Source organism: Colobus angolensis, unplaced genomic scaffold, assembly GCF_000951035.1.
Source record: "Colobus angolensis palliatus isolate OR3802 unplaced genomic scaffold, Cang.pa_1.0 Scaffold4, whole genome shotgun sequence".
Taxonomy (NCBI): domain Eukaryota; kingdom Metazoa; phylum Chordata; class Mammalia; order Primates; family Cercopithecidae; genus Colobus; species Colobus angolensis.
The window spans coordinates 6677233-6696373 of record NW_012117376.1 but is presented as its reverse complement, the minus strand read 5'-3'; the positions used below and the strand labels follow the sequence as shown (position 1 = coordinate 6696373).

The 19141-nt window shown below is 45.7% G+C and overlaps 1 protein-coding gene across 1 annotated transcript in view; it reads right to left on the bottom strand.

Annotated features, from left to right (window-relative positions):
* CSMD2 (CUB and Sushi multiple domains 2) overlaps window positions 1-19141 on the bottom strand; it is a 621011-nt gene that overhangs the window by 313973 nt on the left and 287897 nt on the right. Inside the window, exon 6 of the mRNA XM_011955655.1 lies at window positions 6586-6698. Within this exon, the coding sequence (XP_011811045.1) occupies window positions 6586-6698 (113 nt within the window). The remainder of the gene's footprint in view (window positions 1-6585; window positions 6699-19141) is intronic.

The following is a 19141-nucleotide window of genomic DNA, read 5'->3' as shown; positions in this document are numbered from 1 at the left end:
TACCTGGAACATTCTTTCCTCCCCTTCTCTGCCTGGCTACCTCTTATTTGTAGGTACCCAGGACCTCACTCAAATGTTATTGTCTCCCTATGGGTGTCTACATCTCTCAGGTAGAAGTTACTGCCCTCCTCAAGAGTTCCTTCAGACCTCTGTTGAAACCCCATTGCACTGCAAAATCATATCCTGTTCTTCTAGCTGTTGCCCCATGAGCTTGTGCATCTATATTCTGTGATGACACTGAGACAGGCACACAGAAGTTTCCCAATAACAGTTTGATGAGTGAGTGAATGAATTACTGTTATAAGAATATGTGCTTTAAATTCATTTCCTGTCAAAAGGAGTGGGTTACACTTGAAACCTGGTGAGTTCACAGGTGCCATATTTTGTGTTCATGCATCAGTAACAGGCTTCCTCTGGACTGAACTCACAAGCTCAGTTTTGTGGACCCTGGGCTCCTGAGCCAAGTAGCAACAAGCCTGCAATTTTTGCAGAGACCATTGGAGGTACAGAACCTGGACATTAGGCTGGAAAGTTTGGCAGATCAGCAGGCCAAGAAGAATAGGACAAAAGAATCAGAGCATGGACCACAGGATGCCTGAAGCCCCTTCATTTTGACCTGAGATTGAAGATAAGTCACAGTCAAGAACCCAACATGTTCAACGGAAAACAGAAGCTTCAGTTTGCTATTATAAAAAGCCTCAACCATCTCAGTCAATGCAAACATTTTCAAATGAATAAGTTTATTCTGCAGACAATTGAAACTCAGTGCAGGACTTCTAGAAGGCAGAGAAGCCAATGGTTTTCACTGTGGAATATCTTCCATCTCTCAGTCAGCAGAGTTGACTTGGCAAGAGAGGCAGTGACAGGTATAGGAAAGGCAGGCTGGGATCTGACTGAAGGGAGGGGCCAAATGATGATCATTAGGTCAGAGTGGAAGGCAAAGAGCAGGTGTCTAAGGAAGAGTCAGAGGATCCAGCTCTTTTTCACTGTGCAAGGGTTTCACTATTTAACAAGCGAGTCAAAGTGATTGATGAGTTTGAGGACTGAGGGTTCCATTTCCTCAGAATCTACCAAGTGCCAGGTATTTTATACCGGGATCTTCTTTCATTTCCAATAGCCCTGTAGGGTTAATAAGAGCCCCTCTCTACAGATGAGGAGGGAGATAATGAAGGTGCTGTCCTCCCAGCCAGGGAAGCCCCTCACCAGTGGCGATTAGCAGCCATTGAGTACATTAAGAAAGGCTCTTCTCACCATCATTTCCATAGCCTTGCAACATTCCTGGCCGGGAGGCAGATGGATTGATTACACAACCTCAATAGGCCCACCCACCAGAACTGAAAAAAAAAACTCTTAAGGAACTTTAAAGTCCTGTGGTTGCCAAACACTTTAGCTACAGGAACTTATCATTTTAACATACTCTTAGGTAAATACCCACTACACAAAATACTTCAAAGAGAAACTGCTCAGGTTGAAGTAGGGGTGGAAACCTGAAGTCCCACCCACTCAGCCCCTATCAAACCATGCTGGAAGACCTGTTAGTCTCCAAGGAACCCACTTTGAAAACCACTTTTTTGACTCTATCTTCTCACGTTATACGTGGGGAGGGGAATGGTGGTCTCAGCCTCTACTTTGGTTTGAACTTTTCACATCATTATCTCTAGCCCAGACCCTTCTTCCCTGAGCTACAGACCCACAGAAGAGTCAACTGCTCGCTAGATAGTCTCCCGATCCCTGACATCCCAATATCACCCAGAATCAATGTGTCCCAAGCAATCTTCATTCCCCATCTGTCTCTGCCCCAGACCATCTTTGTTAATATCATTCTTTTAAACCACTTAAGCTAGATTCATCCCTGACTCCTTCATCTTCTTCAACCCCATCCCCTCCCACTCCCACCAAATCTAACTAGTCATGAGTCCAGTGGGGTTTACCAGAAGTATCTTTGGTCTGTCCCTTCCTTTTCATCTTCACTCCTGTTTAAACTCTGGCTCTTGTTACCAATTCCCCAAGATTCTTAACCATTTTCTCAGTTTGGATTCTAGGGCAAAGATCTTCCTAAAACGAAAATGGGATCATGTCTCCCCTCTCATTAACAACTTCTGATCACTTCTTGTCTATGACTCATGGAATCAAGCCCAACTCTACTGAGGCTTTCACAACTTGACCACTACCACACTTTCCAGCCTCAGTGCTCGCTACCTCTCCTGCTTGCTTTTCTCTAGGTGGCAGACTTACCTCTAGGTTGGCAAACTTTTTCTGTAAAGGGCCTGGTAGTAAATATATTAGGCCTGTGGGCCACTTGTCTCAGTCATAAACTGCTCAGCTCTGCCCTGGTAGTGCTAAAGCAGCCGTAGACCAGGTGTAAATGAATGAACGTTGCTGTGTTTCAATAAACCTTTATGGACACCGAAATGTGAATTTCATGCAATTTTAATGTGTCATGAAATATTATATTTTTCAATTTCTTTTCTTTAACTGTGCAAAAATGTAAAACCCATTCTTTGATGGAGGGCCATACAAAGGCAGGTGGAGGACCGGATTTGGTCTGTGACCGCTGCTTTAGATGCATGGAAATAGTTGTGGTTCATTAGACGTGGTAATTTCATGCTTTGTTGCCTTTGCTTGACCTAGAACATGTCTTCCCATGGTCTGTCTGGCATCTTTCTGGGACCCACATTTAAGTCACTGCCTCTTTTTTGGCTTTCCTTAAATCCTTCTGGCAAAACTAATTGCCCTTTTATCTCTAGCCCTGGAGCTCTTAATCAGGCCTCAGTTACAGCTCTTATCATGCTGTACAGAAGTTATAGATTTATGTCTGTGCCTCTCTTTAACCTGTTCTCCTTAAGAGCAGAGATTGGCCTAGTAGCATTCATCTTTTCTGCTGTCACATAGTAATGTCACTCCAAAATGCTTGTTAAATTGAACACAGTTGCCTACCTGCTGATAACCAGTCTGAAGCAGAGCCCGACTAGAACTCAGGCCTTCTAATACCCTGTGTTATTAGGTAAAATTGTGTTTGGCCACAAACATCCTAAATTCTGATTAGACTGAGACAAGAAAATAATGTACTATGTTGTAGGTTATCTTTTATTTTAAATTTACTTCTTTTTGTTTATCTGGGAAAAAATATCTGTCAATACCATTAGAAGTTGGTAATCATTAGCTCTGAAGTGCCATAAATCACTTAAGAATCTAGTGCCACAAAGCTGACTGTGGGTGAAACTGATCCAATGCCAGTGATTCTTCCCCTGCCCTTCCAGGTCCATTCTTTAAACCTCTCTGCCCTGCTCTGTGCCCCAGGAAGCTGACTTCTGTGGACTGCTAGAGAGCAAGGGAGCCTGGTGGTAATGCCAGCCAGGATCCCAGGGCACGGAGCAGGACACAGCAGGGCCTCTGTTCCCTTGCTCCTGGCTTCCTGTTGGATTGGCAGATGGGAAGCACAGTGCATGGGAGGGAGAGAGGAGGCAGGTCAAGCTACTGATCCCCTAATCCCCTCCTTGTGCACTGGCTACTATGGATCCCTATGGTCTCCTCCTCCCGCACTGTGAGTGGGGAATAGCTTTTCAGGTCTGCCAAGGGGCAGCCCTCTCTTCTATGGTTCCAGCTCTTGCCATCTTCTTCTCTGGTCCCTTTGCACACCTAGTGGTGGTGTAGGCCACCTGCTGTTTAGTCCTCAGGGGCCTCACCATCTCTTGCGGGCTCCTTTAACTCCACCCTCACCTCTGTATATTGTGCCTTCACTAAACCCTCTACCGTTAAAGCTGTGCAGTATTCCTTCTGTCTCCTGCTCGACTCCTGACTGAAATCTATTTCTGCCACTGTTTTAGGATGTATTTGCAATAATAAAGCTTAGCTTCGTCTTTACGGGCTCCAAAGTTTTTATTCCTTTGGAGTAGTAGTTGTCAACCGGAGGTGCTTATACACATAGGGACATTTGGCAATGTCTGGAGACTTTTTTGGTTGTCATGACTGTGTGTGTGGGAGGGGCTGCTATTGGCTGCTGGTCCCTGTGGCTCCCTCCTACTGCACTGTGTCTAGCATCTAATGGGCAGAGGCCAAGCATGCTGCTAAACATCCTGCTATGCACAGGACACTTCCTCACAACAAAGAATTATCCAGCTCACAATGTCAATAGTGCTGAGGCTGAGAAACATTGCTTTAGAGAGTCACCAGTGGAGTTACTAAACGATCACTATATATCCTTGCACTATGCAGCCTCGGTCAGGAAAACACTAGAAAAAGTAGGTTTCAAGGAAGAATCATTTATTAACAGAATCACAATAATTGAGCATGCCAGACCCTAATTAACACTGCTGGGCTTCAAATCCTGGCTCCTACATATTATTAACGAGACCTCAGCCAGCTAGTTACCTTATGACTCTCTTTCCTCAACTGTAAAATGGGACGAGTAGTAGTATCTCCTTCACACAGTTGCTGTAAGGGTTGAACAAAGTAATAAATGCCAAGTGCCTAAAAATCTAGCAAGTCCCTTTATACACTGGCACACACTAACATGCAAAACTTCATTCTGGGATATGCTAAGGATGACAGAGAGAACAGATGACAGGGCCTGCTTTCAAGAAGTTTGCAACTAAAACAGTGCTTTTTAGATTGTGAGTTGTTCCCTGCTGCAGACTTGTAAAATTAATTTAGAGGCTGCAACTAGCATTTAAAAATAAAAATGACATTTTCAGAGCACATTGTACATAGTAAATACCACTTGGTCATATTTTCCTTTTAGTTCTACAGATGTATGCTTATACTGGGTTGTGATTTTTTTTTTTTTACAGTGGGGTGAGATGAACAAAACAAAGTTTGAAAGCTACTGGTTAATAGGAAAGGGAAGACACCCAAAGAACCAGAAGAGGAGGCCCTGTAATTCTGCAAATACTCACAGAGGTCTGTGAATGAATTAGAGCTTTACGGTTCACAGGCTGTGTGATCTTGAGCTAGTTACACAACCTCTCTGAACCCCAGCTTCCTCAGCTAGAGGAAAGAAAAAAAAAAACAGAAATAAAAACAAATGTATCACTGTACTGTGGGGAGTACTGAGTGGGACAATGCACATACAGTGCCTAGCACAGGGCCTGGTGTGCACAGATGTGGAATCGATGTGTGATCTGGAGACTGCCTGTCTTGGGTTCTTACTGCCCACTGCTGGCATCAAACCTTAACCTTAAAAACTGACAAATGGGCCCTCCGTAACTTGAAATATTAGAAACACCCAGCACTTACTTAATCAGATAAAATTATAACATTCATCTCTGCTTTTGTTTTTTGAACAACACAGCAGAAAGACACAGACAGCTGTTCCACTCATACAAAGACCCAGCCTCAGCAGTGGAAAAACGTCTCCAAGAAAGCTCTCGGCATAAGGCTTTGTTACGCTACTGAACCAAGTTGGTTTCTTGTTTACTTTCTAGATATTTCAAATGTGTACACCCAAGGCTAAGTAAATTAGGCCGTTCCTAAAAGATTCAGATTTTGAAGGTAACGCTTCTTCCTTCAGGGCTGCTTTCATCCCAGTTTCCAGCCAGAAAGCCTGGCCCCAGGGGCCTTGTGGAGGGAGCTCTATTCCGCCCTGTGCTACCTCAAGGGTGGGTCAGCAGGCATTTGGCCTCAGAGCCCAGGGTTCACATAGGTCCTGATACTTAACAGGTGCACAATATAAGCTTGCTGTCTATTCTGTTAAAACCAATGACAATCTGAGAATGGTAATAGTTAAAGGCTTAATGAGCACGTTACGAGGCCAACCCTTGGTGTTTATCTCTATAAATGTTGAGTACTTTGAATACACTCAATGTCGAAAAGGAATGTGCTGGTCCGCTCCCATCTATCAGCTGGAATTTTGGATCTCCTCCAGTTACAGACAGCTCCTTGCTTCTGGGTTAACCCACTCCTTTTTATAGGCGGTTCTTCGGTTAGGAAATTCTTCATTACTGCAGCAGAAATCTGCTCAGCTGCGATCTCCACCTGCCATTCCTGGTCTGATCTGTTGCCACTAGACGGTTTGTCACAGATTTGAGCATCAAAGCTAGCATGCTCCCTAAAGTGATTTTGGAATATATTCATGTTCTAGATAAAATGAAAAAGAGTAGAAATGTAGGCTGCAGAGGTTGGCAAAAGCTGGTGGTTAAGAGGGTGGGCTCTGGACTCAAAAGGCAGGAGTTCAGATGGCCTTGGGAAATTGGCTTAACCTCTCTGAGCCTTAGCTTCCTTGTCCATAAAGTGAGGTGATGACCGTGTTTCCTTTGCAGGGTAATGATGAAGATAAAAGGAGATGGTACTCATCAAGTGCCTAGCACTGTGCCTGGCTCTTAGCAGGCACCTGGTATTCACTATTATGATTAGCCTGGCCTTTGAGGGGCAGCTCCAGCTACATAATTTGGGAAACATCCCTGTCTGGGGCACAAGACAAGGGCAGATGCAGAAATGCAAACGTGCAGACCTCTAGTCTGCAAATAGAAACGTACAAAGAAGGCAAGGAAGCCTGAAGCCACATCGCAGTATGGGGAGGCGATGAGCCCTCCAGGTGTCATCTCTGCTGCCCGCTGAGGAAGTTGGACAGTCCTGGGACCTGCCTACCTTGGTATTGGGCACTGAATCCGCGCTGCCGGTGGTTGCCATCCGATGTGAAGTGCAGTCGCAGCCAGTTCTTGCTGCTGATAACGGGGGCTGGGAGGCTGGCTCCGGTGAACCTGTGGGAACAGGAAGCAGATGGGCTCAGGGACCAGAGCTGGGCAGTAGAGTTATATGAGCATTCAGGAGTTCCCCCACTTCCCTTGAGTGCCAGGGCCCCAGCCCAGCTCTGGAGCAAGAAGGGAAGGTGGTGTTGCCCCAGCCCCCTCCAGTACCCTAGGCCTGAGCAGCGTGAGATGGCTCCTCCCGGGCCTCATCACACTGCTGGCTTTCCCTCAGCTGCTGGGAGGAGGCAACTGATCCTTCAGACCACAGCACCCCCTGCTTAAACTCCCTAAGCATTCCATCCTTTTTCCTTTTTCTAGTTCTTTGCCTTTTCTGCTTGGAATATATTCACCTGTGACCCTTTCTCCTGCCCATCCACGTCCCCCAAGATGACTTTGGGAAGCCCCTTAAGTATCACATCTGCAGTAAAGCGTTCCCTGTTCTCCTTGGCTTTGAAGCACAGATTTGGGTTCTTATCCGGGTTTCACCAGTGTGACCTTGGACCTCAGAGAATGCTCTGAGAACGGGAGTAATACCAGCCCTAAGAGTTTGTGGGAATAAATAAGAAATCATATGCACAAAGAATCAAGGTCAGTACCTGGCACATATTAGATTAATAATTATAATTTTCCTTTGTCTTCCTCTGTGATGCCACAATATTTAATTCAAATTATAATTCAGTTATAGAAGTGTGTGGTTTCCTCAAGATAACTCCTCAAAGCGGACAATGTGGCCTAGTGGTGAAGAAACGAGCTCTGGAGGGATCAGCTGTGTGATCTCAGGCAAACTACAGAAACCCTCTGAGACTCAGTGACCTTATCCATAACATGGGGATCATAATGACCCCTCCCTCAAAAGACTGCAAGGATTAAATGAGAAAATACACAAAAAAGGCTCTAAGCACAGTCCCTGGCCATAACAAGCGGTCAGTAATGGCAGCTGCTGTTCCATTCTTCATCTTGATTTCCAGCATCTAACACAATACTGGACACAAAGTAGGCATGTCAGAGTTCCAGCAGAAAACAGGTGTCACAGTCTTATAAGAAGAGTCCCAGGAGTTTGATGAATGACTCTTTTGCATAGGTCCTTATACCCTTTCTCTATACTCTTTCACATAGGTCCTTATACCCTATGTGAAACAGTCATTCATCAAACTCTTGGAACTATAAAGGTGAGGGCTGACTATGGGGGAACCACTAGGGAGGGGTAGTATCCTGGGGCTGGCAACTGGGGGACTTGTTACCACTCCCAATCCTGCAGCAGAGAGAAAATAGTTATCACCAAACAGGGAGCTGCATGCAAGAAGACACCATATAGGACCCAGATCTTCTTTCACAATCTGGGGCTATAGCCAATTTGTGAAAAGCCCATCAAGAGGAGACAAAGAATGAATACCCAGAACTCACTCTCCTCCTTCCCCTCCTCCGATCTCCTACTGATTCTCCTGTTGATCTAGCCCAACTGGAAGCCAGAGAGCAAGAGAGCATACTGATGCAGCCCCTTGGGTAAGTCTTCTCAGGCATGGAGCAAGGAGAAGGCAAGGGAGAGGATCTGGAGGTGCAAATGGAAGACATCCAGCATAGTGGGTCTTCATAAATATGCATTAAACAAAAGAACTAACCAAGGAGCTTCACGTACTGCAAAACTGAATTCTTACTATAATGAAAATGCTGACACACACCAAACTTCAGGAATATAACCCATACTGCTATGCTAAAAACTATTATAAAAACCAATTACTGTATTTCACCAGATCCCATTTAAAATAGTTTATTACAGACTGAGTCATTTAAGTTTTCTAAGGAGCCACAAACGTATTGTGGGTTTTTTTTTTCTCCAGGCCAAATTCAATTCTATCTCAATGACAAAGCTTGGAGGCTATTTATATAAGGGAAGTAGAAGTAGGGAGAATTTACCTGAATAATTCAGGACCAAAAGCTCTTTATTGCAAAATGGAATGAGGGGAGGGTGCTGAGGTCTCAAGAGCAGTATGAGATTAATGATCAAGATTGTAGCAGGAAGTCAGTGAGACTTCCCTGGCCTGTGAGATCAGGAGAAGCCCTAAGAGGCATCTCCCACCTCCCATTTCTCCCACACCTTTACCCACTCCTAGAAATCCTGTTAATTGTTAATTTCCAAGGCTTAAACTCTCAGGGCCCTGTGTTGTCCATGCATCTTTACTCTGTTCTGCTCCTGCCTCCCTGGACATAAATGTTGGGCAGTTGAGAGTTTTCTTGGCATCTATCAAAGAACTGGGGGCTTACATGGCAGAATCATCACATCAGACTCTGCCATTGAGATGGTGTCATGCCTTGCTAGAAACTCTCCAATGAAATGAACCAACTCCCAATACCTGCAACTTGGATGACTCTTAAAAGCATTATGTTGGGCCATCAAAGAGGATATACTGAGAGTATATACTGAGTGACTCATTCATATGAAACTCTGCAAAAGAGTTTAGTGAGAGAGAAAACAGATTAGTGGTTGTCAGAGCTGGGGGTGAGAGATAAAGGCTGGGGATTGGCTGGGAAAGAGTACAAGGGAACATTTGGGGGTGATGGTAATGTCTTACATATTGAATGAGATGTTGATTAGATGAGATGTACACATTGGTCAAAGCTCCAAGGAACTGTACATTTAAAATAGGTAATTTACAGCCAGTCACAGTGGCTCATGCCTGTATTCCCAGGGTTTTGAGAAGCCAGGTTGGGAGGACTGCTTGAGGCTAGCAGTTGGAGACCAGCCTGGGCAAGACAATGAGACCCCGTTTCATTGACCTATTTATTATATTTTGGACAAGCATCTCCAAAATATAAATAAATAGGTAAATAAATTAAATGGCAATTTTATTTTATGTAAACTATATTACAATGGAGTTAGTGAAAAACAAATCAAAACAAAACTAATATTCAACAGCTCTAATCCTCAGGGTAAAAGACCTCACTATAGCCTACAAGGCCTTGAAAAAGCCACTGTGCCTTTACTTTTTCTGCCTCCTCCTCTTTATCCTTCATGCTCCAGCCACAGATGTCTCCTCGCTGTTCAAAACTGGCCAGACCTGCTCCTGCCTCAGAGTCTTTGCAGTTGACATCCCCTCTGCCTGCTACACTGGCACTTCTCCCAGAACTCCACCTGGCTCAGCCCCTTGCTTCCTCCAAGGCTTTGAACAAATGCCACTTTCTCAGTGAAGCCTTCCTGGTCTGACGCCTGCCGGCCTTTCACCCTGAGTGTGCACGCGCGCGCGCGCGCGCGCACACACACACACACACACACATACACTGTTCTCCAGTCAAATAGAAGAGTTCATGTATTCAGGAATACACACTGTTCTTGTGTGCTTCTCTGCCTTTGCCCTTGATGCTCTTTATGCCTTTTCTCACTGCACCACCTGGCTGCACAGAGAGGGAAAGAAACTTGTTCATGGTCACACAGCTACTAAGTGGCAGAGGTGGGATTTAAATCCAGCCAACCCATCCAGAGCCTATGCACTCAGCCACTACGTTACACTGACATATACACGCAAGTATGAAGGAAGGCAGTTGAACAGTTTAGGCTGAATTCCATTCTGTTCCTTTTCTCCCCCTCCTGACTTCCCCCAGGATCCTCTTTAATTTTGCTCCCTTTTAGAATCATAATTAAAGGAGAGAAACACAAAGAGAGATTCTCCCCTTCAAACCTTTCTGTCCACATTAACTTCACTACGGGGGGCTTGGGGAATTCCAAGTTCGCCCAGAAAATTGCTATTGCAGTACAACATAAAATGTATTTAAGCAATTACATTCAATTTTTTTTTCTTTTTGGTAAATTGACTTCTGTTAAATGGGGCTTCATTAATGGAATCTGGCTTGGGGAGAATTTAAAAAAAAATCACTCCCTTTAATGCATGTAGTTGATTATAGAAAAGTGGCTTTGAGCTCCTCTGCAGAAAGCTCTGAGCCCTTCTCTTCGTGAAGGAGAGCTCAGAGCCGATTTTGTGGGAAGCATTTCTTCTTAAGAAGCTTCTCATGTGCAGTTGGGATGTTGGGGAGCTGAGTGATCCCCACCAAGATGACAACAGTGACTGTGCAAGGAATTGCTGCCTACTTGTAAGTCGAGGGGGAGGAGTGTTAGGAGATATTGGTTTAAATCTTAGCATCCCTGAAAACTGACATCTTCAGGAGAACATTCATTCATGCAGTCACCAAGCACATCTCGTGTACAAGGCACTGTGCTTGCAAGTGAGGACCACTCCCACTGTGGTTCCCTAGATATAGGGAGTCCCTGAAAAGCCTGTAATGTATATGATTCAGCTGCAATGTCTTCTTTTCTGTTCAGTCTCCATTCCTCCATCAATAGCATCTGGCTTCTGTCCTCCCAGAGCATCTTCTGTGGGCATTAACTGTTAAGTAAGCTATGTGCATGGCCCTGGTCTGATTCACAGTTGAAGCACTTCTGCATCCCAGTACTAAGCATAAACTATCCTTCCCCATCCCCAAGGCTGGCCTAGGAGAATGTGAAATATAGGAGGTCCTCACCACTTCATCCCTACTCCTAAGCCCTCTTCCCTTCCCACCTGTCACCTGCTTTCCTCCCTAATAAATGGAGAGGACACCAGGATACAATCAGAGAAACCCTTTTGAAAATGTCTTGGTCAGTGGTGGGCAAAAAAAAGACCCTTGTTTGAGGCTGCTCTCCTCTGCCACACCTAAGTCACCTCTCATTCCTTAAGCAAACCTTTAGTGACTCAGCCTTGACACCCATTCTCATCAAAATGCTTTCCAAAATCAGTTTTCCTTTAGCTAATTCCTAGGACTTGCTATGTCAAGATAAATTCTTTCCCCAAGACAATCCCATGATGTTATATATTTTCCAGGAACTGAGTGAATGCCTGGGACAAATGGAAGTTTCTTTTGAATATGAGTCGCTGGGCCTTATCTTTGAAAAGATCCCCCTCTGCCTCCCAAGACTTTCTTTCCCAGCAGTGCCTGCCCACCCTGGTTGTATGGACAGCTCTGAAAGATCTGAGCTAGCCTTTAAAGATTCAATTTCCAGCTACCTAGTAAGTGTTTGGGATTGGTTACTATGCTCTGAACAAACCAAGGCTTTCCCCTAGTCATTCCTGCTTCTCAGTGCAACTGCTCTCCCTAATCCACATCATCCTCCTGGTCACCTAGCCCAGGCAGCATCCTCAACTCCCCCCTCTCCTTCACCCCTATCGCCAGTCATGGCCAAGTCTTCTCCATTTCATGTCCTCATTGCTTCTCACCTGGACTACAGAGATGGGCTTCTGATTTGCCCTCTGCCTCTGTTCCATCTTCCATACTCTGTGGGGAGATTTGATCAAATCCCTGCATTACTGGAAAGCCAGCAGCAATCGTTGAATCCACTGGCTCCAGAATAAAGTCCAAGTTTTTAAATGTCTTTCCTTTTCAATGACACACACTTTGAGATCCAGCTACACAGAATGGCTGGTACACCTGGAATGTGACTAATACTTTCATGTCTTCATGCCTTTGCACGTGCTATTCCCTCTATTTGGAATGCCCTTTTCCTGTTGCCCCACCTGGCTACTTGGGAAAATATCACTGATCCTAATCTTATAAACCTAACTAAATATTTCCTTTCCTCCATCTCTCCCTCTCACTGCTCCCAATAGACATGACCCTGCCATGGTCCTGGGCTACCAAATTGTACTCATCTTTTGATTTGACCATCTCTCCAACTAGCAGGCAAACTCCATGGGAGCTAGAATAAAATCTTCTTTTTGTCTCAGTATCTCCAGTGCACAGCACAGTACCTGGCACACAGAACAAATAAATTTCACAGAACAGGGTTGGCAAACTATAGCTTGCTGCCTGTATTTGTAAATATAGTTTTACCAGATCACAACTATGCCCATTCATTCTTTTACATATTGTCTGTGGCTGCTTCCATATTGCAATGACAGGGTTAAGGAGTTGTGCAAGATGACGGCTTGCAAAGCCCAAAATATTTATTTTCTGGCTTCTTACAGAAAGAAACAGTTTGCTAATTCCTATCATAGAAGCCTCACAGATGATGTAGTTGGTTGGTAAATAAAAATTTCATTTCTAAGTAGGAAATCATAAAAAAGGACACAGATGTAGCTTCAACATTTAATTATAATGTAAAATACTTAAACATACACTTATTTGCCAATGAGTTTAATGCAGGACTAAGGCCCTTACTTTGATCATGAGTTTGTTCTCCTCGTTGTCTATCTTACATAAACTACAACCATAATGCATCATTCACCATTTCCAATGTTGCTACAGATTGTCCAGTCAACAAATACTTCTTGAGCAACTGCTATGTGCCAGGCATTGACACCCATTCTCATCAAGGTGGAAAGGATGCTTTGTCCCATCCCCCCCCCTCATGTAATTTACCCAGTGGGGTACAGTTGTCTCATTCACTCACACCTAATATCTAGTAAGCAATTCTTTTAAGAGACTCTCCCCTTTGTGGAATCATTCCAAAGCATTCAATTTAGTTTCCATAGATGCAACTATATTTCCTTTCACACTCATATTTCATCAGTTTATGTGATGTTTAATTTAAATCACATAATTACAATAACAAGTATGACTGGCACTGAGAGACTTGGCAACAAACCCAACTGAATCTCGGAAAGTGCAAGACTCAGCTGATGGGAGCAGAAGTGCACAGGCATTGAGGGTGGGGGTGGGAGATGGCCTGTAGGCAGCAGGTGCTGGGGGTGCCATGGGCACCTGTCAGGAAGATCTACTGAGGCCATGGGAGTGCTGGGTAGTCCAACTGGCTTCTTTGGGGGAGGGGAGTGGGTTAAGAACACTTTTATTAGACATGCTTTGTGAATGAATGAATAAATGAACAAACAGCAGTGGCTTTCTTTCAGTGGTGGGATATCAAATTATATCCCCTCCGCTATTAGGAGAGTGGGAACCAGCTACTCTTAAAATCTGAGATTTGAGAAGGACTTCAGAGGTCCTCTGGATCTAATGCCCAGCTATACAGGAATCTCAACCACAGCATTCTTGAAAAATGGTCAGTTTTGATCTATTTTGAATGTTCCTAACAATTAAGAATTTACCTTCTTGTCAAATTCTCTCTCCCAATCTTGATCCCCCCCCACTCTTTTCCTAGTTACTTCCTACTCATCCTGCAGGTGTATCAGCCCCTGGCTCAGGAAACCTGTCATTGTTGCTGAGTCTGGTTTACTTCTCCTTTGTTCCCTCTGGGCACCCGGCACTTTCTCTACCATAGTGCTTGTCTCACCATGCATTGCTGAACTATGAGCTCCCTGAAGACAGGAGCTGTTTCTTTCTTGTTCACAGTCCTTTCCTTGGTACCTTGGAGAGTGCCTGACACAAAGAAAGGCCTCAGTAAATATCACTCAGTGGAAGAAGGGATGATTGGCCAAATGAATGAGTGAATGAGATCCTGCTGGTGAAAGCAGAGGTTACATGTAGGGAAAAGCAGAGAAAGAGGCAGTGAGCAGGTGAGCCAGGGAATAGGAGGGATGGCCTCCAGTGCCATGTGGGCTTCACCTGGGTTTCCCATGGCACTGCCCACTCCTGTCAAGACATGCTTCCCCACTCCTAGTTCCTCAGCCCTGGCTGTGCCCCACTACCTGCTTCACTTAGCAGCTGCTGGTACCTTCCTGGGGATTCTTGTCATGCTGACCTATCCCCAAAGCAGCAACAGTGGGGTCTGCTAATCAATGTGGGCAAAAGTTCCCCTTTCCCCAGAAGCAACTCAACAAATTATCAGAGCTCTTTCCTGCTCAGCTAATTGTTAGCTCTAGGGAACCCACACAAACCACATCAGGTAAATGTTTTCCCTCCAGATGCACAGCTCTCTGGAGGACATATATCTGGGGCTGGGAGTGCTGAGGGACAGGGAGCCTGGCTGTGTTTGTTGTCGGGATGAGGGCTTCCTCACCACAAGCTGGGCCTTGTGCATTGGGTGGTGGCATATTGTGAAGGTCTAGGGGGTGGCTTGGTGTGTCAGTTTCCTTCCATTGCTAGCTCAGCTGCTCAGCCGGCAGAGCTGATGGGTAAGGTGTTTCCTGCCTCTATGGAGAGGATCTTCCCATCGTGCCGAAGTGACAGAACAGGGTTGGGTCTGAAGATCAGAATTGGTGCTGATGCCAAGCTCTGGGTGAGGAGGCTTGATCCCCAGCAGCTTTTCTGAGTTGCCCACTCCATCCTTTACTGTCTCCAGGTCTAAATCAGGCAGTTTTACTTTCTTATGAGGACTAGAAGCCTTTGAAGACCAGTCTCCTTCCCTCAACCCACAGCTCCTGAAAGGGGCAGCCATGTACCTCATATGACTCATAGGCTACAGGTGACTGGATCCTGGTGGTCATGTGTCCCATGCTAAGCCAAACAGCTGATGGAACTTCTCTCAGGAAGGTAGGTCCCTCTGGCCCCCATTTGAGGTTTGGATGGAGAGAAGGGCTGCCTACTCACTTTAATGAGGAAAAGATTCCACAGGCGTGGCTTTCCCAGGGGAGATTTGGGAAACGGTGTCCTAGTATCATTTCTTTCATGTCTGTTGCTGCCTCCTCAACTTGCCCTTATTACTCTTATATGATGTCCTGAACCTTGTACGTTTATCCTCCAGGTCCTGAGCCAGTCTGACTGGACAGAATCTAAGAGCAGTCTCCACTCTGACCAGCTGCTGAGCCTTTAGCTGGCTGTCCCCTGTCCCCAGCCCAAGTCTCTATTACACATTAGATCTGAGATCCGGGATGGCAGCACCCAGGACTGGCAGTCTCCATGCTCTAGGATGTTAAAGCCTATCCCTGTCAGGCTTGGCCCAGAAAGAGGGTGCAGCCCTCAAGAGCGTGGTGACTACAGCACATTCACACTCAACTCTACTCAACCCTCTTCTTCCTGGCTCGAGTCTCTGTCTAAGTGAAGATGACACCTATCTGGCTCATCACCTGTCTTGTTCCCCACAGAGGCAATAGGTTTAAAAAGGTTGAGGGTTAAGGGCCAGGCCTTCGAAACCAGACAGTGCTATATTTGAATCTGGGTTCCACTGTTTCCTAGTGTGAACATAGGCATGTGACATAACTTCTCTGGGCCTCAGTTTCCTCATCTGTGCAATGGGATTCCTCTGAGCAGCAGTGCTCATGTGTGTAATGTGACCAAGTCTGTGCCTAGCACACAGTAGGTGCCTCACAAACGTGAGCTATCTTCCCCCTGCCTTGCTGGGGTTTGAGAAGAGGGGGTGGGATCTTACCAGGGCCTTGAACCCTTCCCTTCAGAGCAGACCACAGAGCAGCCTGGCTTAGTTTTCTCCAGGGAAACGAGGCACCTGCATCTACTCTGGTGACAGAGCAGTGCAGGGGTAGAAGAACAGGGCACTCTGTTGTACCCAGAGCAGCCAGTACACCTGGCCATCACCTTTCCTCTTTCTCTGGGGAACCCCAGCCTGGCCTCCACTGGCCCCTGCTTCCTCAGCCTTGCCCACTTTCTACCTGTCACTGGCAGACATGACTTGGAGAAGGAACCTGCTTCCTGCCATAGAGGGTGGCACCGCTTGCCTTGTAGAAGCCTCCACTGCTTGTAATTAGTACTATTTCTCACCCAGAGGGACTGCTGTAAATGGCTTCTTGAGGAGCTGTCCACATCAGTGTGTACCTGCCACTCAACTGCCACTCTGAGTTTGAGCATCATGGATGTTCCTTCCCCTGTCAGGAGGCAGCTAGTGGGCCCTGCCAGAGATCAGCAGCTCTGATGCCCAGGAGAATGACTGAGCTGCCCAACAGCTGGAGAATGGGTGGGCTAAACATCTCACACACACCAAGGCTAGCGAGCAAGTGGTCCTAGAGTCCCATGGAGCTGAGTTCTAATCCTGCCTTCATCATCTGCTGGCCGTGTGACCTTGGAGAGGTGGCTTCACTTCTCTGAGCCCCTCTTTCCCCAGTTTACATCTCACAGTGCAATTGTGAGTGATGCTTACAAAGTTCCCTCTAAGGCCTCAAGACACGACATCTACAATTTTTGACCCTGACATATCTCTGTACAGCAAGGTAGACTCGTAGGCAAAGGGAATAAGATTTACTGAATAGAAAGCAATTTGGGGTGGAGACTTCGCACATGGGCCCTAGAAGGAGACTGCCTGGATTCAAGTATCATCAGCTCTAAACATACTGTCTCACTTTGGGCAAGTAACTGACCTGCTTTGGGCCTCGTTTCCCCATCTATATAGTAAGGATAATAACAGCACCCACTTCATTGATCTGTTAAAAGGTTTAAGTGAGGTGATGCATATAAAAGGTGCCTGGCACATAGCATGTGCCCAAAAAGCATCAAAAATGGGGGAGAGGAGAATTCCTCTCTTCTTGTATTACTTGCTGCCATCCATCTGGATTAATGCCTTATACTTTGGCTTTCAGATGGGAGAAATCCAGATCACATCCACCTACAGAAGAAATGATTGGCTGCTATGGATTGTAGCTAAACCATAGGAAGAGTAGAGTTGTAGCTGGACTCAGGGATGGCCAGAACCAGGAACTCAGATGCTACAAATCCTCTCTCTCTGTGCCCCATCTATGTTGTGGTCTGCCCGCTGGCATCATTCTTTCTATTGCAAATGGTGGCTGCTTGAGGCTGGGGCCATGACCACCCTTAGTAGCTCTGTGATTCACTCTCTTACCCACACCACTAGAGAGAAGATTATGATCTCTCCCCATGATTCTAATTAGAAAAAGCCCATCAGAGGCCTCTGATTAGTTTAGCTGGGGAATGTGCCCATTCCTGGGGCCAAGGAGGTGGCCCCCACTAGAACCCCATGACTAGTTTGGGGACAATTCTCCAAAAGAAGGAATGTACTCAAAAGAAGGGAGGAGCACTAGGCAGACAAAACAAAAGACGTCTGCTGTGGATGAAGGAGAAGTAGGTGGACTGAATGATCAGGGTCACTCTCCTGTTCGGTGGTATAAAGGAGTAGGTATAAAGTAGGGTTTTAAAGACCTGTGAGGAGTGTCCATAGATCACTGTGTGAGGTATAAACCCAGAGTTGGTCTTGCTCTAGATCTGTCCCGTATCCTTTCATAGGTAGCCAGGCATCCCCCCACCATGCTGATCCCATTCTGTGTCTAATCATCTGACCACTGCCTGCCCACCTGTCCACTAGTCCATTGGTCTGGGTGCTGACACCTCACCTGGCTTTGGCAAGCCTCTGCCCTTGGGAGGAGATGCAGGCTCCGTGCTTATCTTCAGATGCTGGTGAAGTTCTATAGGTCATCCAGGTCAGTTGACCTCCTGGACTTGGAATATCCCATGACCTAGAGATAAGTTGACTAAATCTATCCAGAATGAGGAGCAACCCAGATTAGAAAAGACTCACCTGAATCTTTTTAAATGTTGAGATTTAGACAACTTTTTCTCCTTTCTTCTTCCCTCCTCCTGAAATTCTTGGCCTTGTTCCTTCCCGGTTGCTTCCTTACCCTAGCCCCAACCAAGAGAGATCCTAGACTACCCACAGAGGCTAAACATATGAGCCAAAGGGTCAAGCAAGCTTGAGTTCGAAGCCTGGCTCTGCCACTTATTGCTCTGTGGCCTTGGATAAATTAATCTCTCTTTTCATGCTTCCAGGCTTCCAGAGATGATGCACCCAAAGTATGATCATCATATTTATTAAAATATTGTGCTCACATCTGATTAACAGCTCCTGGCAAGAGGTCAGTGCCAAAGAGTCTTGGACTGACTGCTTATGGCCTGGCCTCCCTATCTGGCTTCTTACTATGTAGCGATTCAGGTGAATTCAGATGATTCCCTGGACTACCACCCTCCTTCCTGAGACACATCCATCTCTCAAACACTGTTCATTACTGGCAATCAAAGCAGCAGCCACACTGCTCCAGCAACTCAACAGCTATTTATTGAGACGGGTGTGTGAGTACATGAGTGAGTGAATGAACTGAAAGAACATAAGAGTGAATTAATTGGTAAGTGAATGAGTGAATTAGTGACTTAATGAGTCAGCAAGTGAGTGAAGAAGAGTGTGCAGGATTGAATATATCATGTTCTCCTCCCTCAAGAAATCGAATATGCGGTGGTGTAAAACTTTCACCTTAAAATGTGTCTTCTGTATTAACACAAGCAGGGGTTAAGAATGGCAGAGGAAAAGTTACAGACAAGAAGCTGGAGGACAAAGACACTGTGCTAGTTTCCTATTGCTGCCTTAACAAATAATGGCACATTTAGGGGCTTAAAGAACACAAATGTATTGTGTTATAATTCTGGAGGTCAGAAGTCCAAAATGGGTTTCAGCAGGCCAAGATCAAGGTGTGGGGAGAGCTGAGCCCCTCTGGTGGCACCAGGGGAGAATCCTTTTGCTTGCCTTTTCCAGCTGCTAGTAGCCACCTGCATTTCTTGGCTTGTGGCCTCTTTCCCTTGTCATCAATACCAGCAGTGTAGCATCTTCAAATCTCTCTCCACCTCTGATCCTGTGCTTCTCTCAT